Source organism: Palaemon carinicauda, chromosome 13 (genome assembly GCF_036898095.1).
Source record: "Palaemon carinicauda isolate YSFRI2023 chromosome 13, ASM3689809v2, whole genome shotgun sequence".
NCBI classification, from domain to species: domain Eukaryota; kingdom Metazoa; phylum Arthropoda; class Malacostraca; order Decapoda; family Palaemonidae; genus Palaemon; species Palaemon carinicauda.
Window position 1 is genome coordinate 4,271,956 of NC_090737.1, and position 25,093 is coordinate 4,297,048.

The 25,093-nt window shown below is 41.5% G+C and overlaps 1 protein-coding gene across 3 annotated transcripts in view; it reads left to right on the plus strand.

Annotated features, from left to right (window-relative positions):
• The first annotated feature begins 9,866 nt into the window (after positions 1 to 9,866).
• Positions 9,867 to 25,093, plus strand: part of LOC137652138 (retinol dehydrogenase 11-like) — a 72,737-nt gene continuing 57,510 nt past the window's right edge. Inside the window, exons 1-2 of one of the 3 annotated variants that reach the window (XM_068385336.1) lie at positions 9,867 to 10,009; positions 11,023 to 11,220. In XM_068385336.1, the coding sequence (XP_068241437.1) occupies positions 9,986 to 10,009; positions 11,023 to 11,220 (222 nt within the window). In that variant the 5' untranslated portion in view covers positions 9,867 to 9,985. Of the gene's footprint in view, positions 10,010 to 10,756; positions 10,861 to 11,022; positions 11,221 to 25,093 lie in introns of those variants that run through there. The other 2 variants (XM_068385335.1, XM_068385334.1) reach the window with 2 other exon arrangements.

Sequence of the window (25,093 nt, forward strand, 5' to 3'; positions counted from 1 at the left end):
CGCAGGTGAATGACCGCGCAATGGCAAGCGATGGCGAGCAGCATGCGCAGGTGAGTGATCGCGCGATAGGGAACGATGGCGATCAGCATGCGCAGGAGGGCGATCGCGTGATGGCAAGCGATGGCGAGCAGCATGCGCAGGAGAGCGATCGCGTGATGGCGAGCGAAGGCGAGCAGCATGCGCAGGTGGGCGATCGCGTGATGGGGAGCGATGGTGATCAGCATGCGCAGGAGGGCGATCGTGCGATGGCGAGCAGCATGCGCAGGAGGTCGATCGCGTGATGGCGAGCTAGTCGCTGGTGAACCATGTTCCTTCAGGAGTGTTGGAGAACGTTGGCGCGCTGGCTGTCGCTGTTGAAAAGGCGATACTAAGATCGCCTGTGCGCGCTGGCGAGCAGGTGAACGCTGGCGAGGAGGAGATCGCTGGCGAGCCGGAGATTGCTGGCGAGCAGAAGGTCGACGCGTGTCATGTGAAAGGACAGGTGGCGCGGCAGGTGGCGCGGCAGGTGGCGCGGCAGGTGGCGCGGCAGGTGGTGCGGCGCGTTCACGAGCAGGAACTGGAAGATCGCTGGCGCGTTGGCGAACATGTGTTTTTGACACACGCGCAGCACGATGTTGCGTAGCCACAGGACCAGTAAGAGGGTAAGCAGGGAGCTCAGCAGGAACTATAGGATGGTCAGAGACCGCAGGGCGATGGTCCTCAAATGAGCGCTGACGCTCAGAAGAGAGCTGATGAGCAAGAGAGCGCTGGCGAGGAGGGCAAACATCAGGAGAGAGCCGACGAGCAGGGGAGTGTCGGCGAGCAGGAGAGTCTTGATGAGCAGGAGATCGCCGACGAGCAGGAGAACGCTGAAGATCAGGAGAGCGCTGGCGAGCAGGAGAGCGCTGGGGAGCAGGAGAGCGCCTGTGCGCTAGCACTGCTCGAGGAAGGGAAGGATCCCTTAGCCCCGAAGGGACCGTTGCCCGTCGGGTGACGAGTTCTCCAGAAGGCAAAGATCTGGCAGGAGATGGTGAACGGTCTGCAGAGAGGTTCAAGGAAGACGGAGCTGTAGGTTGAGGCTGACGAGGAGAGTCCCCCTCGGAGGATGAAGACCCAAAAAGGCGCCTCTTAGTCCCCCTGTAAGGGGAAGGGAGGCCCTTGCGGCATAGCGGACGGTGAGCCTTACGGCGGAGGCGGCCTCGGGGAAGATCGTCGGGACCATCGGTCCTCCGAAGGGGAGTCTCCGTCAAAGCACCGCCCTCAGAAGGAAGCTGAGCAGCAGCAGAGACCGAAGGACTCCCTTCCCCCTTCGAAGGATGTACGGAAGGGGGAGGAGAGCCTTTAGCACCATCATCCGCAACAGCACCTGCGGCGGATTGCCCAGCCACGTCGGAGGCCTCTGTCACCACGACGTCGACAATAGACAGAGGGTCTACCTCTGCTACCACCGGCGACTGCTTAACAGCGGCCCCCAACGAGACAAGGTCAATAAAAGCGACCCTGGAGGGCAAGCCCTTAAGCCCCAGGGACGACCAAATCTGTAAAAGATCATCATTGGTTAAGGCATTATCAATAACCTCCCCCGGAGGAGGAGGGGGAACCGCCTCGCTATGGGAGGCGACGCCCTCTCCCCCCACCCAAGGTCGGGAAACAGAACAAGGGCCTGCGCTCCCACTCAGCCGACTCTCCTTAGGAGGCGGACGAGGGGGAGCTTCGGAGGAGGTTTGGGCGGCGGAAGAAGAGTCCCGAGAACCTTCCTCCTTCAAGGCTAACCCCGAAGGAGAACGGTCTCTCTTGGACTTCTTCTTACGCCGACGGCCAAACCTCTCCCACTGGGAGGCAGACCACTCCCTGCACTCACGGCACATGTTCTCCTGGTCACACCGTCGGCCCCAACATTGAGGGCAGAGGGTGTGCGGATCCGTAGTTACGTCCGACATGAAAGTCCCACAAGGACGACCGGCAACTCCAGGGCATGTACGCATTGTAAAGAAATAATAATGAAGGTCAACTTCCAACCAACACACACGCTGAAAAGAAAAAGCAGAAAATTAAAGGCTGTCATGAGGACGATGAGCAGACACGTCTGATCAACGCCGAGCCAAAAGTGAAGTGAAGCAAGTCACCGGTGTGTGGAGGGGGGAGGGGTAGCAAGCTACCCTTCCCCACCCCCCACTAACTAGCACGGGGGTAATTAACCCTCGTTAAAACTATTGGCTCGTCATTTCAGCTGCGCTAAAAGGTAAACCCTCTGTAAATAGCGTGGTTTGTATTTCGGTTACGGAACAAAATATTTTTACTTTTTAATAGACATTAAATGGTTCTAGACTTAGGAGGAATAAGCCCTCAATTCAAACCTATAAATTTCTGGTAAAACGGATATAAAAAATTTTCAAAAAAATCATGAAAATACATCTGAAAACATATAACTTTGTAGATCAGCGGACTAAGGGCGGCTCGGGGTAAAGTGAACCCATTTAACTACAAACTACAGTAGGTCAAAGATATACTGTATGTCCTAACCGACCTCAAACCCCTAACCTTCCCTACGTCATGTCACATCCTTTACCGAGACAATTTAGCGTGTGTTGGCCGTTTTACAAACTACCCAAAACATATTGCATAACAGTCACAAGGAACGGTGCATGGATACAAATTTACCAAGTTTGCTAATCTGTGTAATGGCAAGGCACTTTATAGGGGTGGGGTGTTATGTATAATGTCGGAATACGATAGGATAGGAAAGAGTAGGTAAGGTTAAGTTAGGACGTTTCTACTTCAATTTTCACACAGTCACCCAACTTCCTACAAAGGCTCTGAAAATAAGATCAGCTAAAGTTTTCTAATATGCGGAAAGAACTTTATCAGCTCATCTGCATTCTAACCATGAATAGCCATTGCTATAGCCTAAGTTATTAAAATGTCTACCTATTTGTCTTAAACCTATGGTATATATGAATTCAAATTCACTGTAAATCTGTTTCCGAGCACAGTTGACATCTGATGTCAGTGTACCCAAATTGTACCATACATCAAATGCATGTACCGGCGGACTATATTACATAAGGTCTTAAATCTTTATCGTAGATGGTCACAGAAACGGCTATGATGCCAAAATAAATGCACTAATTAACTTATTAGGGATTTCACCATCCTACACGCGTGCGTGCTTTGACTGCTTGCGGTGACACGGCTAAATAATTCATACAATACCGAATCGGCTTAAGGATGATGGGGTGTATGTATGATAGCGGCCACCGGTATGTATTATTATATCTAACTTAAAATACAGCAGTGTAAGAGGGGTCGGAGCGAGGCGTCCCCCCCCCCCCACCCTTAGGTAAATAGGTAAAGACGCTGCTTGTAGGTTAGGTTACGGGGAAAGTTTAGGTTAGTTGATGTCCATATTTTAAGCAAACATGAGCAACTGGCCGCTGATATACAAAGGCTCCTTTTGTTTTCCTGATTTAAAGTTTCCTGCTGGTTCCTGGTTCCTTATTGCTCACTCCGCAAAGTAAGTTTGCGGGCACTCTATCTCTTTATAGATAGGTGCAAAGCTTCTAAGCTTATTCTTATTATTAAGTTTATATCATCTGTGCCTTAAATAAATTAATATCATAATGAGGTTCTCTATCTTTACTTTTATTCCCTTCTACTTTGAAATTGGATAGGATAACACCTTGCTATCATCAGTTTTGGCAACCTGTTGTGGTAATCAGTTTGGGCTTCTTAAACTCTTCTTTTATATTCATTGCCCTATCTATAAATGCAGCCAGATCTCTGCTAGGATTTTTCAGCATACCTAAACTTATTTCTACATTCTTTAGCTGTTCTAACTTTGGGCATAAAAATAAATGTTCGGTGGTGTCTTCTTCCTCTTTGCATAAATCACACAAATTGTCATCATATTTTCCCCTGAAATTTGCTTTTAAGTTGAGCATATTTAATCTTGCTTTCATCACAAGGGATGCCTTATCCAGATACATTTCTCTGATATAAGGCATAGGGCCATTTCCTTTAATAAATCTTAATTTTTTCATTATTTTCTTTTTTTCTTCAATAGTTTCTTCTATTTTTTCTATAATTCTTTTCTTGATTTCTTTTTTCAGGGTCCTTTTCCCCCAACTTCTTATTTCTTCCACTTCCATCCCATATTTACTGCAGATTTCTTCTACGCTCTTGCTCCAGCACTTCCCATACGGGTTCTTCAACTGATCCTCAATTATCTCTCTTACTAGTCTTTTTTCCTCGGAGTTTATGATGTTATGGAAGAGCATTAACTTCTTATATTCTATTCTGCAGGACACCGGCCATATTCCTGTTTCTGCAAGTATGCCCCAATATGGAGTACTCGCAGGTAGTTCATACATATTTCTTATTATCTTGTATTGGAGGTTTTCTAGATCTTTCATATCTTTGTCCCTAATTACACTCCAGGTCTCCACGTTGGCAAATATTGTTGGTACAACTACTGTTTCATATATTTTCTTTCTGACTTCCAATGCCATCTTTCCAACTTTTCTCGTATCCCCATATTTTCTTATTTCTTGGGTCATATATGCAACCCTCTGGGTTTTTTTTTACTGATACTCAATTCTTTGTTTCCCTTCTCTGTATACCATTCACCCAGATACTTATATTCCTTAACTAAACTTACTTTTCCGTTCTTCACTTTTGTTTCAATCTCCACCTCTTTCTCTTTCTTTCTTTTGTTAATTCTTAATACACCCGATTTTTTGGGGTTGGTGTTTATAGTGAATTTCTTTAGGGTCTCTAGGCTATGACAGTTACTTATGGCACTTTCGATACCATCTTTCCTTCCTGAGGGAAACATTATATCATCTACATATACAAGTGATTCAATTTCAATATTTCTTATCAATGTGATATTTTTTCTGCTAATGCTATTAACTTTGTCAGTTGCTATACTGCATAGCTTTGGTCCATATATAGTTCCTTGTCTAACATTTCCTTCAATCGTTATATCTTCTGTTGTACCTGCTGGGCAGTTGATGGCTGCTCTACCTTTTTCATTCATTTTTTTAACTATCAATGCTTCTTTCCATCCTATCATTTTTCCCATTTCTTTTATGCAGTCCTTAAGGTCTAGCTTATCAAAGCACTTATACGCATCACAGAACCATACGTATGTCGACCCTCCCAAATAGGCGTTATAGTCTATTACTGCATTTAGTGTAAGCAGATGATCGGCCGTAGATCTTCCTTCAATGCCTCCACACTGGAATCGACTCATCTCTTCTTTGAATCTGTCCTTATATTTTTTCATCCTTATTTTCTCGTATATTTTTCTAATTATGCTTGTAATAAATAAGCCTCTTTTATTTTCTAGTTCCATTTTATTTCCCTTTTTGTGGATTGAAAGTATCCACATCTCTTCCCACTCTTTAGTCTTTAGGGATACATATGCTTTCGTCAATTTCTGTGAGTATCAGCTTCAGGCTTTCTATTATCTCATTCCCCATCATTTTAATCATAACATTGTTCAATCCTTGCCTGTCCATTGTGTATTTGTCTTTCAGGCTTTTTATGATGGCTTCTACTTCTTGATATGTTATTTTTCTTCCTTGCTGGATCTCACTCTGTCACTTCCTGACAGCCATTTATCAAACATGTTGTTGATTTCTTCTGCCAGGGTCTCTTCTTCACTTAGGGGATTTTCTAGCTTAAATAAATCACTGTAGAATTTCTCATATTCTTTCTTTATTTCTTCAATATCCTCTATTATTTCTCCATCCTTTCCTCTGATTGCTGTACATTTACTGGCATTTTTTCCATCCACTTTCTTCTTGAATTCCCAGAAGGCTGTGCTGTTCATACCTCCTTTTGCTTTGATTTCTTCTACTTGCTTGATTATTCTTAAACCTTCCTCTTTTTGTTTTTCTTCTTGTATGTATAGGTCAACAAGGCTCTCCTGTACTTTCATTCTTCTCTTGACCTCATTGTTTTCCTTTCCAACATTAATACAATTCTTTTTTAAGGTTCTTTTAAGTTTCATTAATTTCCTTAATTCCTTGGACCTCTTGTTTTTTCTGTTTGTCTCTTTTACACTACATTTTCTTAATATTTCTTGCACTTTTTTTTGCCATTTTGAATATTTTATTCTTATATTAGCTTTTTCTTTGGCAATCTTTATGAGTTCCTTTTTATCTTTGTGGACTTTTAGATGGTTCCAGACTATTTTATATCTTACCTTTCTTTCTTTCTTGTTTAGGGTCAACCAATTCATTTCGAGTAGGATGGCACAGTGATCAGAATACACCATTTCTTTTGATATTCTGTAGGGTGTTATCAATTTCTCTTCATCAATTACCATGCTCCTAATGCCTTCTTCGTCTTCTTCTCTAACTAGAGCATAATCTATCACTGATTTCTTTTCTTTTTCAATTCTCGTCCAAGTCCCTCTGCATTTCGGGTTGCTATTTGCAATTATCATGTTGGACTCCTCTGCTAAATCTCTTAACATTTTGCCTGATTTTGTAATCTCATTACTATTGTTTTTTATTATGCTTCCTACTTTACAGTTGAAGTCTCCCATTACAATTACTTTTTCTTCTCTGCTATTTGCTATCATTATTTCGTCTTTAATAGACTTGTACATATTTTCTAAATGGCTTGACTTTGTTTTATTTTCTTGTGGGGCATAGATTACTCCTAATCTGACTTTAGTCTTCCCATTATCAATTTTTACCCATTGAGACTCGTGACCCTGATTTTCGCTTTTTATTTCCACCGTTACATTTTGCAATTCATTTTTTATTGCAATCAACACTCCTCCTCCGTTTGATTTTTCTATTATTATTAAAGACCCTATAACCTGCTATCTTCAAATTTTCTTCCTCCTTCAGATGTGTTTCTGTGATGCAAATAACGGTTGGTTTAACTTTTTCTATTATTTCCTCTAGCGAGTCCACTTTTGATTTTATCCCTCGGCTAAGTTCAATCCACCCACTACAGTGCTGGGTCTAGCCGTTGTAACGGCTACCCTTTGTTACTTTAATTTGTGTCTTTCACTTTTTCTAGTGTTGGTTTTGTTCGTATGGCTGTTTTTCTCTGGCTTTCCAAAAGTTTTAGTTGATATTCTGATTAAATACATTTTCCTCATTCTCTATCACAAACAATTGCAGACTTTCTTATTATCCCTTTTTTCTAGCCTGGTGTAGTTTCATTATCAAAATGCATCAATTTCAGATGATATTTAGTCTTTTATAGTCTTAAGATATATATATATATATATATATATATATATATATATATATATATATATATATATATATATATATATATATATATATATATATATATGTGTGTGTGTGTGTGTGTGTGTGTGTGTGTGTGTGTGTATTTCCTTTCCCCACTGGGTCACTTTCCATAGTGGAGCCCTCGGGCTTATGGCATCCTGCTTTTCTAACTAAGGTTGTAGGTTGATAACAAAAAGAACAACAACAATAATAATAAGATTAACTGTAACCTGCCAAGTTTATTGCAAATTTGCATACCTATGGTATCATGAGCATCATCTTTAATAAAGTAAATTAAATTTTACATATTCAAAAGTAGACAAACTCAAATAACGTTTTCATGATAAGTTGGGAAACGAGGTTGAAATAATGTTTGTACTAAAATCGTCGAATCATTAGAGACAGGAAGTTCTCTGCTTAAGTTGTTTTTTTTTTTCCAATAGTCTGGCCTATTCTCTACACATGCTCCTCTTTCTTCATACACCTGCCAACACTAAGATAACCGAACAATTCTTCTTCATAAGGTGTTATCTCATCATCTCCCAAGTCTATTGACGCAAAGGGCCTTGGTTAGATTTCTCCAGTCGTCTCTATCTTGAGCTTTTAATTCAATACTTCTATCATCATCTTCCACTTCGCTCTTCATAGTCCTCAGCCACGTAGGCCTGGTGCTTCCAACTCTTTCTAGTACCTTGTGGAGCCCATTTGAAAGTTTCGTGAACTAATCTTTCTTGATGTGTGTGAAGTGCATGCCCAAACAATCTCCATCTACCCCCTCACCATATTCTCCTCCACATTTGGCACTCGATTAATCTCTCTTGTAGTTTCAGTACTAATCCTGTCCTGCCATTTAACTCTCAATAGGTGTTTTACATTTCAACTGTTATGCTTACCTCTTGGTAAGGGTAATACAGACTTTTTAACTGTGGTAAGGTCATCTAGGACACTCCAAAATTGAATAATTGTTCTCTAGTCTTGGGTAATCTCATAACCATGGTCTTCAACTGTCTTGGGCTAAAGTTCTCTTGATATGGAAGTGATATTTTTTAATTAATAAGTCTTAATAATATTAAAAGTCATATAAGATCAGTTAGAAATCAAAATGAGCTATCAACTATTAAGATATTACTGGAAAAGGGAAGTACTGTAGTTGTTTATATCATTATTTGAAAATTTCCGAAGGAACAAATGTAACATGGAAAACGAACTACTTTTTTTGAAAATTGGGTTATGAGACTTAGATTGGGATATAAGTATTATTGGGAATTTAATAAAGACAAAAATGTACCTTGTAAATTTTGTAAACAAGACAAAAGTCATAAGTTGTATCATTACATTATGGAATGTAAAGAATTTGATGGAATCAGAAATGATTCCATTGCAGATCTGTATGAACTAATGTGTTTTGTAATTAATAATAAAATAACTGATTTTATTGAAAATGTAAGGGAAACCATATTGTATTTTAAAATAGAATAACTGTGTTATTGGGAAAGGGAAGATATAGGAACACTATACTTCCCTTTTGATGTAAATTATCAATAAAAAATTTGAATTTGAATTTCAATTTGAAAGTTCTCTTGCTTTAGGGTACAATGATGCACACTATTCTATCTATTTCCTTATTTCCTTACCTCACTGGGCTATTTTTCCTGTTGGAGCCCTTGGGATTATAGCATCCTTCATTTCCAACTAGGGTTGTAGCTTAGAGTTCAACACACAGCTTACCTGATACTGCATTATTATTATTTCTATTACTAGCCAAGCTACAACCCTAGTTGGAAAAGCAAGATGCTAAAACCCCAAGGGCTCTAATATGGAAAAATAGCCCAGTGAGGAAAGGAAATAAGGAAATGAATAAATGATGAGAATAAATTAACAATAAATCATTCTAAAAACAGTAACAACGTCAAAATAGATATGTCATATATAAACTATTAACAATGTCAAAAACAGATATGTCATATATAAACTATAAAAAGACTCATGTCAGCCTAGTCAACATAAAAACATTTGCTCCATCTTTGAACTTTTGAAGTTCCAATGATTCAACTACCCGATAAGGAAGATCATTCCACAACTTGGTAACAGCTGGAATAAAACTTCTAGAATACTGTGTAGTATTGAGCCTCATGATGGAGAAGGCCTGGCTATTAGAATTAACTGCCTGCCTAGTATTACGAACAGGATAGAATTGTCCAGGGAGATTTGAATGTAAAGGATGATCAGAGTTATGAAAAATCTTATGCGACATACATAATGAACTAATTGAACGACGGTGCCAAAGATTAATATCTAGATCAGGAATAAGAAATTTGATAGATCGTAAGTTTCTGTCCAACAAATTAAGATGAGAATCAGCAAGGAGAGTTTAACATTGACATACTTTTTACTTTATAAATTGAAGTCAGTTCCCACGCAGTTAAATTAAACCGTTAACAGTCTAATTGTTGTTACCAAACAACTGGACTTTGTCCTTAATTACCATACGATATTTAGAAGAAAAAAAAAATAGTTTCATCAATAACAATGTAAAGCCTGTTTCTTGGTAGTTTTCAAATGTTATTTTTCTTATTCTTTTATGTAACGTTCAATGTTATATCCCATATTCTTTTCGTTTTAGCTGAATTTACAATCAAGTATGTTTCGTCTCTTTTTGCCTTGAAATTGAGAAAACCGTGGTCCAGAAATGGTGATTTATGAGAAAGTACATCTGATTGTTTATTCTGCTGCATGCGTATGTATTTATGTATGTATATTTCCAAGATGCTGTAAGTATGTTCTGGAAGTTCGTCTATAACCTTAATTTGTTCTTTCTGCCTTTTCATTGAGAATTATCTAGCTTAGTGTTATCCAATCTTACATTTCGGACTTTCTCAATCAGTTTTTGCAATTCTTCCCACGATTTACTAAAAAGGAACCATGCCATTTGCAAATCTCAAGATGTTATAATATCCCATCAATGTAAATTCCTACATCTTCCCAGTTTTAAATTTTCAAAAACTTCTAGGTTTGCTAACACACACACATTATATATATATATATATATATATATATATATATATATATATATATATATATATATATATATATATATATATCAAAGGTAAAGTAAGTGACATCAATTAACATTCATAAAAATATTGTATTTTGTTTCTAGGAATGTTCAGACCAAAAAAAAAAAAAAAAAAAAAAACCGCTAGTCATGTAACGTTTAATAAGATGTTAAGTCATTGTATAGTAATTACTATTCCCATTTAGTGATAGAAATAGTCGAGTCTGTTGTTTCCTGGAAGTTATGTAGTGTTTGCTTGTTTCAAGAACCACGTCTGATCATACAAACAGTAAATAGTTTTCTATTTTTTTTTCCATTTGTGACGTCATTAGACTAAAGCAGAGTTATTACATAATATAAACATAATACTGGTGACGTTTATATCAGCGTTGGTGTCTTTTTCTAAGTTACATAAATGTTTTTATTATATAATTTTACATCAAAACTAACACAATATGTTCTATTCTAAATTTCAACCTCATGATTGTATGTAAGATATATTTACCTAACAACAGTGTTACCAAGGTGTCTCAGAGCCAAGGCCACTTGTCCGATTCCCTCCTCTTGGTAATCAAAACAAAATTTTAACCCTTTAATTAAGCGTTTTAAAACTATATTTACACGATTTATAAGTAAAAATATCATTTTAGATAATATCTAATGATATCTGAATATATTTCTAGAGCAATAATTGTAAAACAAACAGTAAAATAGATAAATATATTACAGGTCAAAACATCCGGAGAAATGTATCTGTACTTCGGTTCACAACACGGGGGAGATTCATCTTTGTGGTTCCCTATTTTACTGTGGAGTATGGGTGCCGTTACAGTGGCAGTTGGCATTGTGGTAGGGTTTTACCTCATAAGGAAGTACAGAGAAAGTAAATGGGGAAAATGCAAAAGCAAACGTCGCATGGAAGGAAAAGTAAGTGCACAGGATTACCCCCACCGTTGATTTCCCCCAGTGTAGCTAGGAATTTTCTTTCGGGGGAAATTTTGGCACGACAAGCCCTGAGACTCTTTATATAATGTTTTAGCATTGTTTAGTTAAATTATATATGCTATTACTAAATTTATACTATCGTATAATCACGTAAATAGCCAAAGTCTTTATTGCCCAAGCCACCCGTTGAGATACTACCACTAGAGAGTTATGGGGTCTTTTGATTGGTTAGACAGTACTACATTGGATCCTTCTCTCTGGTTACAGTTCATTTTCCCATTGCATACACACCCACACACCGTATAATCGGGCCTATTCTATACATGTTCTCATCTGTCCTCATACACTTGACAACACAGATTACCAAACAATTCTTACTGCACTGTAATTGTTTACTAGCCACTTTCCTCTTTGTTAGGGTAGAAGAGACTCTTTGGCTATGATAAGCAGCTCTTCTAGGAGAAGAACACTCCAAAATCAAACCTTTGCTCTCTAATTTTTGGTAGTGCCATAGCCTCTGTACCATGGTCTTCCACTATCTTGGGTTAGAGTTCTCTTGCTAGAGGGTACACTCAGGCAAACTGTTCTATCTTACATCTCTCTTCCTCTTATTTTGTTAAAGTTTTTATAGTTTATAAAGTGATATTTGGGATGTGTGTAGGATGGCGGCCAACTGCATGTATGATAGCGGCCGCCTTATTTTCAACTTTATCGGAAACTTGTATAGAATATTAACTGTTCAGAATGTTATAAATATCCAGGGTAAGTACTTACTATACCGATATACAAAGATTTTGAAAACCATCTAATTCGACGTGAAATTTATAAGTCGAACGAGCTCTGTACCTTGCCACGCAGTTTCTCGCTCCCATAGTTCCTAGAATTCCCTATAGATGACGTTCTGATCGAATCAACAGCGCCATAGCGGCGGAATTCTGAATTATTAATCGGCCGCGGCAATTTGAAACGACCCAATGGGACCCCACTTGACCTGGGGATTAACTAGGATTAACTTTTTCACCCAATCATAACTCATTTTTTCTAAAATTCAAATACGGAAACGGGAGCACCCATCGAGGGTCGGAAATGCTCATTCTTTACCAACGCGGCGCGATGGCAACTAACCAGTGTGTAGATACTTGTGAATCTTTTTTCAATTCAGTCAATCCTAGTATGTTGAGGATTATGAACTTTACAACAAGTGCTGAATTTACAAAATATTTATATAAAATGGGACTTTTAGGCGACTTTTCCGGCATTTGTGCAAAATGTCATATCGGTGAAATGCGCTACAAGTATGATGGAAAATCGGCGAATAGTGGAAAAGCTAAGTTTTTTTGGCGTTCATATAGTTATTGCCGAAAGAAGATCGCCCCTAACCACGGTAGCTTTTTTTCACGATCAAAGCTACCGTACGAAGATGTGTTTGTTATATTAGCAAGTTTTATTTATGGTTTTTCTCAGAACCAGATTCTCCCTATGTACAAAAAGTTTGCCTCTCACACACTAGTTGATTGGTACAACTTCTGTCGTGACGTGTGTGCGGACATCTTAGTGATGGACAGTAAAAAAATTGAATAAGTAGGAGGCCGTTGTAGAGGTTACGAATAAACCCGCAAGCTGAACAGGAAATAATGTAAGTACAACCCTCTCCGTTTCTGGTTTGTGTGATCGCGGCCACATGTATGCATGATGTCGGCCGATTAAGAATAGGCAAGTGTAAGGGGGGTCGCAGGGGGGCGGTAGCCCCCCCGTTTAGGTGTTTAAGAATAATTATACGGCTATGTACGGGGGGTCGCAGGGGGGCGTTAGCCCCCCCGTTAAGGAGAGACACGTGTTGTAGGTAAGGTTAGGTGGGCCCATTCAGGTTAGGCAGTGTTCTATTCTAGAGTTTTGGCAGAACATTCTGTTGTAGAACAACGGCCACGTCTTACGAAGGGTTAGAAAACGGGAAGAAATTCCCGTTTTCTATGTCCGCGGGAGGACCTGGCCGCTGATCTACAAAGGCTCCTGATATTTATTTTAATAATGTTGCTCGTCTTAAAATATTTTATTTTTCATTGTTTCCTTTCCTCACTGAGCTATTTTCCCTGTTGGAGCCCCTTGGCTTATAGCATCCTGCTTTTCGAACTAGGGTTGTAGCTTAGCAAATAATAATAATAATACCGTCAAGTTACGTTAATCAGTTTGTGAGTACTCATCATTTAACACATTTCAGACTTTTAAGTTTATTTTATTATTATTACGTAGATATTTATCGTAGGTTAGACTAAGCTGATAATCTGAAAAGGCCTTGGTCCTCCTGGCCAGTATTGAATATCAAAACCGCTGTCTCTTAACCTAACCTAGGATGCTGTGTCTGTCCATCTGCAATGGTAGGAGTTTGGGTCTTAACTCCTTTCAATCTAAACTTACCTAGGACTCCTTAATTCTTTTTGACGTATCTTTGACTTGAATTAGGGTAAAATAACACACATTGGACCAAGTAGGCTGTTATTATTATTACTAGCAATGCTACAACCCTAGTTGGAAAAGCAGGATGCCATTAGCCCAATGGCTCCAACAGGGAAACATAGCCCTGTGAGAAAAGGAAATAAATAAACTTCAAGAGAAGTAATGAAAATTAAAAATAAAATATTTAAAGATCAGTAACATTAAAATAGATCTTTCATTTATGAACTAAGGAGCCTTTGTATATCAGCGGCCAGTTCCTCACCCGTTGATTAATAATGGACATTAACTAACCTAGACTTTCCCCCCTAACCTAACCTACAAGCCGTGTCTTTACCTACTTATTATTATTATTATTACTACTATCCAAGCTACAACCTTAGTTGGAAAAGCAAGATGCTATAAGCCCAAGGGCTCCAATTGGGAAAAATAGCCCATTGAGAAAAGGAAATAAGGAAATAAATAAATGATGAGAACAAGTTAACAATAAATTATTCTAAAACAGTAACAATGTCAAAACAGATACAGTATGTCCTATATAAACTATTAATGTCAAAAACAGATATGTCATATATAAACTATAAAAAGACTCCTGTCAGCCTGGTCAACATAACGCCTCCCTGCAACCCCCCTTACACTGCCGTATTCTAAGTTAGACATAATAATACATACAGGTGGCCGCTATCATACATACACCCCTGAACTACATTATAAAAAACTTGTGAAAAAAAGGAGAGGAAGAGATGTAGTACAGTATAGTGTGCCCGAGTGATAGAATGATTTGCTGGTAGGGGTTCCCTATCGTATGTCCCAAGTGTTCCAACCCCCCTCTGGATTGTGGACTTTACCTACCTGTAGGTTTTTATTATTATTATTATCACATGTTAAGCTACTACTCTAGTTGGAAAAGTAAGATGCTGTAAGCCTCAATCTCAAGCCATTTTATTTAAGCTAGGTAATAAGTTATTTTAGTACTGTAAATTTAATATTTTCAATATTAATCTTACCCGATGATCATGTAGCTGTCAACTCTGTTGCCCGACAGAAATCTACGGTCGGGATACGCCAGCGATCGCTATACAGGTGGGGGTGTACACAACAGCGCCATCTGTGAGCAGGTACTCAAGTACTTCTTGTCAACAAGAACTCAATTTTTCCTCTGTCGTGCCTCCGGCTAGACCTACTTGGATACGCTGTTGATTCTGGAGTTATTGTTCACGATTTGGTGATGTATTTGCTCTAGAGTTTAGCCTTCGCTATTCAGGAAGCTTTATCTTTAGCTTAGCAAGCTTTTGGAATTAATTTGAATTAATTATGGTGACGAAGAGAGTATGGACTCTCTTTCACTTTTAAATGGCCGACCCTTCCCTTAGACGGAAGTGTTGGTGTCGAAGAGAGTATAGACTCTCTTTCACTTTTTATTTTATATCTCTCCGCCATTTATAGGCCTCTTCGATTAACTTTCCTTAAAAAAAAAAAAAAAAAAAAAAAAAAAATGTGCGACCTTTCCTAATAGTAGGCGGTCCTTACTTGGAACCGAAGTTAATTAACATTGAGCTCGTCATATCGTTTTTCCTGTTAAGAATTTATGCTATTTTAACTTTATGTTTTTGAAAGAATTTCTTTGATAAGTCTCGTACTGTTTTCAAAGTTGAACTAACGTTTTGTTTAGTCTCCGCAGTTGTTGACGTTCAGAACGTTCAACTTGCGCTCTATCGTTACGATAGAGAGAGAGTATTCACGGTTTCACGTTGCAGTAAGAGTAAACCGATTCTAGCGTTTCGTTCATTCTTTCTTAGCTTAAATGGTTTTAATTCTAATAAAGGAACTTTTTATTTGAGAAACCTTTCAGTTTTTTCCTTTAACAAATAATATGTTTTAACGATATATATAATTGGGCTCTTCTCTCAGGTTCTAAGTCAAGAGAGAGAGAGAGAGAGATAGAGACGGAGGGAGAGAGAGGAGGATAAACGTTTCGTTCAAGTGGGTAACGTTGTTCTCGTTTTTTTGCTCTTCTCCCTAGTCGATAGAGGGGAAGAAAGTAAAACGTTTCTAGAGTTTTATTCTTGTTCCCAGGCTTTATGCGGTGAGAGATTTTAAACGTAGTGTATTTGATCTAGTGTTTAGTCTCTTTTCCAGCCACTGAATTCTTTATCTTTCATTATGTTTTTCTGTTACATTGTAATACTGTTTTCGCAATTACTACCTTTTAAATGAAGGATAGGATTGCGTGTTTCAGGTACAAACCACTTAAAGTTTCAAGTTCAGTGAAATAAGTGCAAACAGAAAATCAAAAGTGATAAAGTGATATGCGCAAGGTGTTACAGTGTTGCGTTCGAGGGTTCGTCTGTTCGTGCCAGTTGTTCACCTAGTCCGATACCTCTTACAAGCTCCCAAGCCCAGGGGAGAAGTAATGTCGAAGGACTTATGGGTTCCTCAGGCCTTGATCGACGAACAGACGTTTCCCTCTGTGGTTTCGGGTGTATCTACACACGTTGCCGACGTGATCACCCCACCCACACAAAGACGAGAGAGCCCATTTATTCCTCGTCTGCGGAAGAGGTTTCTCGCAGAAACCATGGACCAAATCTTGCAGCTTTTAAGTGCAAGTCGGTCCCTTCCGCGCAAGTCCAACGGCCTAGGTGTAGCCACTGGGTCAGTTCGGACTCGCTGCAGTACGACAACTGCACACCTCCTAAGAGAGGCTAGGTGGTACCGCAACAGGCAGTAACTCCGTCTGTTGCCGCACCAGCTGTTTTAGACCCTCAGTCACAACGGACAGTAGCTCCGTTTGTTGTTGTCTTTCATAGACCCTAGTGGTCCATGCTGCAGACTATACAGTCTCAGCTTGCTCCTTCATGCAGGAGTATCATGCTGGAAGGTTGACAATGCAGCCTGTTTACCTACAACCCGCCGAGGTTGTGCGCTCAGCAGATACTGCGGCTGCCTGCTCCCACCCTCCACCTGTGAGAGCTCCTCCACCGATGCGCAGTCCTCACTGCCAGACGCATGTTCTTGCTGCACCATCTGCTAACATGCGTGAGCTGCCGCATCAGGAGTTGCCGGGTTCCAGCACTATGCTGCATTCTCCTCAGCCCATGCAGCATGCTCTGCAGACCTTACAGCATGCTCCGCATACCATGCAGCATGAGCCGCATACCATGCAGCATGAGCCGCATGCCTTACCTCATGCTCTGCATACCATACCGCATGCTCTGCATACCTTACCGCATGCTCTGCATACCTTACAGCATGCTCTGCATTCCTTACAGCATGCTCTGCATACCTTACAGCATGCTCTGCATACCTTACAGCATGCTCTGCATACCTTACAGCATGCTCTGCATACCATACCGCATGCTCCTCAACCCACCGCAGCCCCTCCCACGCACCAGCACTCTGCTTTTGTTGTTGCCAGCTCCCACACTCCGACTGCGGAGAAGGTTGACGATGCACCCGTGGGCCTACACCTCCCACGGTTGTGCGCCCGGCATGGCTTCATGCTCTCACACTCTTGTTGTGAGAGCTCCTCCACCCATGCACAGTCAACCCTGCCAGATGTATGATGACTCCCACACACAGAGCACTCCGTTGCCGTGCGGGAGCTACCACAAGCTGCCGTGTTTTGACACGGTGTGTCAGCCTCCACAACACACTGTGGTTACCGCCACTCGCCAGCAGCAAACTAGTCAGGCAGGAGTTGAGGCTTCCCCACACATCTTTGGTTGTTGCCAACTCACAAACTGTCATGCAGTTACATGACGTTGCCTTCTGGTCTGCTACTTATACACCAGTGCTGTATGTCCTCACGCTCCTGTTGTGGTTGACAGTTCAGTTTTTGACAGTTCACAGACTGTCAAGCAGTTTCATAACGTTGCCTTCTGGTCTGCTGCTTTTGCACCAGTGAAACCCTCACTGAGAGAACTTAGCTTTTCTCGGATCTCGGATATGGTTCCTGTAGATGAGAAAGTGCTGTTCTCCCTCCTTCTGATATTCCCTTGAGGACTCTGTCATTTGGAGAGGAGCCTTAAGCTGCTTAGCCTCCTATGGACTTTTATTTAAGCATAACATGCTTCCAGGGAGGGTAAATGGTTCCGCTTCAGTCGCTAACCCCGTCTGTTGCCACACCTGCTCCCATAGACCTTGAGCTTTGTTGCAAGACATGCAGTCCAAGCTTAGTCCTTGATAGAGGATTTTTTTTTTTTTTTTTACGGAGTCAGTGTGTCACTGGGAAGACGTTCAACAACCAGCAGAGGTGACTTGTTGTGACGCAGTGCGGCAACCTCAGCAACCCGATAAGGAGTTGTCTGTACTACCCAGACAGTCTAGACAGTTTCGGGTTGTCGCTGTACTTCCTCGCTTCCCCATGGTTGACAGTTCACAGACTGTGCAGCAGTACCATGATCTTGTGTCCGGCTCCGTCAGACGACTGGCTTTTAAGAGCTCCCACAAGTCGTCGCTGTCTGGAGAATCTCAGATGGACTATGGATCTGACCAAGGATCTGGGCCTCCTGGTCAATTTAGAGAAGTCCCAGCTCGTCCCATCCCAGACCATTGTCTACCTGGGTATGGAGATTCAGAGTCGAGTTTTTCGGGCTTTTCCGTCGGCCCCAAGGATCAACCAAGCCCTAGAATGCATCCAGAGCATGCTGAGAAGGAACCGATGCTCAGTCAGGCAGTGGATGAGTCTAACAGGGACACTTTCATCGCTGGCCCTGTTCATCGAGTTAGGGAGACTCCACCTCCGCCCCCTTCAGTATCATCTAGCTGCTCACTGGATAAAGGACATGACGCTAGAGACGGTCTCAGTTCCTGTTTCCGAAGAGATGAGGTCTACTCTAACGTGGTGGAAGAACAGCTTTCTTCTCAAGGAAGGTCTACCTTTGGCTGTTCAGAACTCCGACCGCCGTCTCTTCTCGGAGGCATCAGACACGGGCTGGGGTGCGACAATGGACGGACAGGAATGCTCGGGAACATGGAATCAGGAGCAAAGGACACTTCACATCAATTGCAAGGAGTTGTTGGCGGTTCATCTGGCCTTGATAAACTTCAAGTCCCTCCAGCTAAACAAGGTGGTGGAGGTGGACTCCGACAACACCACAGCCTTGGCTTACATCTCCAAGCAGGGAGGGACTCATTCGAGGAAGTTGTTCTAGATCGCAAGGGACCTCCTCATCTGGTCAAAAGATCGAAAGCTCACGCTGGTAACGAGGTTCATTCAGCCGGAAGGGTCAGGTCATCCCCATAGAGTGGACCCTTCACAAGAATGTTTGCAGCAGACTTTGGGCCCTGTGGGGTCAGCCAACCATAGATCTGTTCGCTACCTCGATGACCTAGAGGCTCCCGTTGTATTGTTCTCCGATTCCAGACCCAGCAGCAGTTCACGTGGATGCTTTTCTGCTGGATTGGTCCCATCTCGACCTGTATGCATTCCCGCCGTTCAAGATTGTCAACAGGGTACTTCAGAAGTTCGCCTCTCACAAAGGGACACGGCTGACGTTGGTTGCTCCCCTCTGGCCCGCAAGAGAATGGTTCACAGAGGTACTGCAATGGCTGGTCGACATTCCCAGGACTCTTCCTCTAAGAGTGGACCTTCTACGTCAACCTCACGTAAAGAAGGTACACCCAAACCTCCACGCTCTTCGTCTGACTGACTTCAGACTATCGAAAGACTCAAGAGCTAGAGGCTTTTCGAAAGAGGCAGCCAGAGCGATTGCCAGAGCAAGAAGGACATCCACTCTCAGAGTCTATCAGTCTAAATGGGAAGTCTTCCGAAGCTGGTGCAAGGCCAATGCAGTTTCCTCAACCAGTACCACTGTAACCCAGATTGCTGACTTCCTGTTACATCTAAGGAACGTAAGATCCCTTTCAGCTCTTACGATCAAGGGTTACAGAAGTATGTTGACAGCGGTTTTCCGCCACAGAGGCTTGGATCTTTCCACCAACAAAGATCTACAGGACCTCCTTAGGTCTTTTGAGACCTCAAAGGAACGTCGGTTGTCCACTCCAGGCTGGAATCTAGACGTGGTCCTAAGGTTCCTTATGTCATCAAGATTTGAACCTCTCCAATCAGCCTCTTTTAAGGACCTCACATTAAAAACTCTTTTCCTCGGGTGCTTGGCAACAGCTAAAAGAGTAAGTGAGATCCACGCCTTCAGCAGGAACATAGTTTTCACATCTGAAACGGCTACATGTTCCTTGCAGCTCGGTTTTTTGCTAAAAACGAGCTTCCTTCACGTCCTTGGCCTAAGTCGTTCGAGATCCCAAGCCTGTCCAACTTGGTGGGGAACAAACTGGAGAGAGTACTTTGCCCAGTTAGAGCTCTTAGGTACTATCTAAAAAGGTCAAAACCTTTACGAGGACAATCAGAAGCCTTATGGTGTGCTATCAAGAAGCCTTCTCTTCCAATGTCTAAGAACTCAGTTTCTTACTACATCAGGCTTCTGATTAGGGAAGCACATTCTCATCTGAAGGAAGAAGACCTTGCTTTGCTGAAGGTAAGGACACATGAAGTGAGAGCTGTGGCTACTTCAGTGGCCTTCAAACAGAACCGTTCTCTGCAGAGTGTTATGGATGCAACCTACTGGAGAAGCAAGTCAGTGTTCGCATCATTCTATCTCAAAGATGTCCAGTCTCTTTACGAGAACTGCTACACCCTGGGACCATTCGTAGCAGCGAGTGCAGTAGTAGGTGAGGGCTCAGCCACTACATTCCCATAATCCCATAACCTTTTTAACCTTTCTCTTGAATACTTTTTATGGGTTGTACGGTCGGCTAAGAAGCCTTCCGCATCCTTGTTGATTTGGCGGGTGGTCAATTCTTTCTTGAGAAGCGCCGAGGTTAGAGGTTGTGATGAGGTCCTTTAGTATGGGTTGCATCCCTTTATACTTCAGCACCTAAGAGTCGTTCAGCATCCTAAGAGGACCGCTACGCTCAGTAAGGAAGACGTACTTAATAAAGGCAGAGTAATGGTTCAAGTCGTCTTCCTTACCAGGTACTTATTTATTTTATGTTATTTTTGAATAATTATAAAATGAAATACGGGATACTTAGCTTCTTTGTAAACATGTATGCTGGTCTCCACCCACCACCCTGGGTGTGAATCAGCTACATGATCATCGAGTAAGATTAATATTGAAAAATGTTATTTTCATTAGTAAAATAAATTTTTGAATATACTTACCCGATGATCATGAATTTAAGGACCCGCCCTTCCTCCCCATAGAGAACCAGTGGACCGAGGAGAAAATTGAGTTCTTGTTGACAAGAAGTACTTGAGTACCTGCTCACAGATGGCGCTGTTGTGTACACCCCCACCTGTATAGCGATCGCTGGCGTATCCCGACCGTAGATTTCTGTCGGGCAACAGAGTTGACAGCTACATGATCATCGGGTAAGTATATTCAAAAATTTATTTTACTAATGAAAATAACATATCTCAAACAAATCCATAGCATATGTTCCTCTAGTTACCTTTATGGCAGATCAAAGCTTATTCCAATGTGAAGAGTCTGTGGATATGTAACTACGTAAGGGGAATTTGTAAATATTTAAGTGTATTGGTGCAAGGCTAGGCACTTCTGCTATTATAAGCATTAAAATGGTTAATACTAGAATGATAAAGAATTATTGCTCTATTTTTTTTCACTATTTCATATAGCTCCCTGGTAAAGAGAGACAGTCTGAGTACTGTAATGTGTTTTTAAACGATGTTATAGCGTTCTTTACTGTAGGCAACCTAGATTTATAGACTTTTACTTGTTTTATAAACCCATTCACTGTGTAACTAACTGCTTGATATATTTTGTATCAGGGATGTTGTATTCTTGTAAAGAAACATAAACATTACCTTTTCAATATTAATCTTACATGATGATCATGTAGCTGTCAACTCTGTTGCCCGACAGAAATCTACGGTCGGGATACGCCAGCGATCGCTATACAGGTGGGGGTGTACACAACAGCGCCATCTGTGAGTAGGTACTCAAGTACTTCTTGTCAACAAGAACTCAGTTTTTCCTCTGTCGTGCCACCGGCAAGACCTACTTATACGCCGTCCCTAACTGGATTTGTTTTCACAACTTTTTGGTGAAGTACACTATTCCAGTTTTGAGCTTTCGCTATGCAGGGGTTTTATCTTCATTTCAAAACTTGAACTCGTTTTGTATAGATTTAATTATGGTGACGAAGAGAGTATGGACTCTCTTTCACTTTTAATGGCCGACCCTTCCCTTAGACGGAAGTGTTGGTGTCGAAGAGAGTATAGACTCTCTTTCACTTTTCATGACCGACCCTTCCCTTAGACGGAAGTGTGTTTAGGTTTTTGGTAATTTTGCTTAACAAAGTTATAGATTTATTTTATATCTCTCCGCCATTTATAGGCATCTTCGATTAACTTTCCATTTATTATAAACTTATAAAAAATTAATTTTTATGTTTGTTTATATGCGACCTTTCCTAATAGTAGGCGGTCCTTTCTTGGAACCGAAGTTAATTAACATTGAGCCCGTCATATCGTATTTCCTGTTAAGAATTTATGCTATTTTAATTTTAATGTTTTTGAAAGAATTTCTTTGATAGTCTCGTACTGTTTTCAAAGATGAACTAACGTTTAGTTTATTCTCCGCAGTTGTTGACGTTCAGAACGTTCAACATGCGCTCTATCGTTACGATAGAGAGAGAGTATTTCACGGTTTCACGTTGCAGTAAGAGTAAACCGATTCTAGCGTTTCGTTCATTCTTTCTTAGCTTAAATGGTTTTAATTCTAATAAAGGAACTTTTTTCAATATTAATCTTACCCGATAATCATGTAGCTGTCAACTCTGTTGCCGACAGAAATCTACGGTCGGGATACGCCAGCGATCGCTATACAGGTGGGGGTGAACACCACAGCGCCATCTGTGGTCAGGTACTCCAGTACTTCTTGTCAACACCACCTCAATTTTTCCTCTGTCGTGCCTCCGGCTAGACCTACATGGATACGCTGTTGATTCTGGAGTTATTGCTCACGATTTGGTGATGTATTTGCTCTAGAGTTTAGCCTTCGCTATTCAGGAAGCTATATCATTAGCTTAGCAAGTTTTTGGAATTAATTTGATTTAATTTTTTATTTAATTTTGGTACGAAGAGAGTATGAACTCTCTTTCACTTTTAAATGGCCGACCCTTCCCTTAGACGGAAGTGTTGGTGTCGAAGAGAGTATAGACTCTCTTAATTTTGCTTAACAAAGTTATAGATTTATTTTATATCTCTCCGCCTTTTATAGGCCTCTTTGATTAACTTCCTTTTATTATAAACTTATTAAAATTAATTTTTATATTTGTTTATATTCGACCTTTCCTAATAGTAGGCGGTCTTTTCTTGAACCGAAGTTAATTAACATTGAGCCCGTCATTTCGTTTTTACCTGTTAACATATTATGCTATTTTAAGGTTTTGAAAGAATTTCTTTGATAGTCTTGTACTGTTTTCAAAGTTGAACTAACGTTTTGTTTTGTCTCTGCAGTTGTTGACGTTCAGAACGTTCAACTTGCGCTCTATCGTTACGATAGAGAGAGAGTCTATCACTGTGTCACGTTGCAGTAAGAGTAAACCGATTCTAGCGTTTTGTTCATTCTTTCTTAGCTTAAATGGTTTTAATTCCAATAAAGGAACTTTTTATTTGGGAAACCTTTCAGTTTTTTTTTTTTTCCTTTAACAATAATATGTTTTAACGATATATATAATTGGGCTCTTCTCTCAGGTGCTAAGTCAAGAGAGAGAGAGAGAGAGAGATAGAGACGGAGGGAGAGAGAGGAGGATAAACGTTTCGTTCAAGCGGGTAACGTTGTTATCGTTTTTGCTCTTCTCCCTAGTCTGTAGGGGAAGAAGGTAAACGTTTCTAGAGTTTTATTCTTGTTCTCAGGCTTTATGCGGTGAGAGATTTTAAACGTAGTTTATTTGATCTAGTGTTTAGTCTCTTTTCCAGCCACTGAATTCTTTATCTTTCATTATGTTTTTCTGTTACATTGTAATACTGTTTTCGCAATTACTAACTTTTAATGAAGGATAGAATTGCGTGTTTCAGGTACAAACCACTTAAAGTTTCGAGTTCAGTGAAATAAGTGCAAACAGAAAAACAAAAGTGATAAGCGCAAAGTGTTACAGTGTTGCGTTCGAGGGTTCGTCTGTTCGTGCCAGTTGTTCGCCTAGTGTGGGACCTCTTACAAGCTCCCAAGCCCAGGGGAGAAGTAATGTCGAAGGACTTATGGGTTCAGCAGGCCTTGATCGACGAACAGACGTTTCCCTCCGTGGTTTCGGGTGTAACCAACTCACGTAGCCGACGTGATCACCCCACCCACACAAAGACGAGAGAGCCCATTTATTCCTCGTCTGCGGAAGAGGTTTCTCGCAGAAACCATGGACCAAATCTTGCAGCTTTTAAGTGCAAGTCGGTCCCTTCCGCGCAAGTCCAACTCCTAGGTGGTGCCATTAGCACTGGGTCAGTTCGGACTTGCTGCAGTACGACAACTGCACACCTCCCAGAGAGGCAAGGTGGTATCGCAACAGACAGTAACTCCGTCTGTTGCCGCACCAGCTGTTTTAGACCCTCAGTTTCAACGGACAGTAGCTCCGTTTGTTGTTGTCTTTCTTAAACTCTAGTGGTCTATGCTGCTGACAATGCAGTCTCAGCTTGCAGTGTTGATGCAGGAGTTTCAGGCAGAGAAGGTTAACACACCTCCTCCTGCGAGCGCTCCTCCACCTCTACGCAGTCCAGCCTGCCAGACGTATGATGTTGAGGTTCCTCAAGCTACCTCCATGCGTGAGCTGCCGCTTTGGGAGTTGCCAGATACCAGCTCTGTGCAGCAACCTCCACTTTCCTTGAGGCAGGAGCCTCTTACCACGCGGCAACCTCCTCAACACTTGAGGCAGGAGCCTTATGCTTTGCAGCAACCTCCTCTACCCTTGAGGTAGGAGCCTCATGCGTTGCGACTACCTCCTCCATCCTCGAGGCAGCAACCTCTTGTGGTGCGACAACCTCCACCATCCTCGAGGCAGCAACCTCAACTCCACCTCTGCGCAGTCCACCCTGCCAGACGTATGATGTTGAGGTTCCTCAACCTACCTCCACGCGTGAGCTGCCGCATTGGGAGTTGCCAGATACCAGCGCTATGCAGCAACCTCTTGCATTGCGGCAACCTCCACCATCCTTGAGGCAGCAACCTCAACTCTTGCGGCAGCCACCTCCAGTCTTGAGGCAACCTCAACTCTTGAGGCAAGAGCCTCAACTCTTGAGGAACCTCATGCTATGAGGCAGCCGCCTCAACGCATGCAGCAACCGCATTCTTCACAGCATGAGCCTCTCTCTGCGCAGCGTCCTCCTCAAACCATGAGGCAGGAGCCTCATGCTATGCGGCAATAGGCT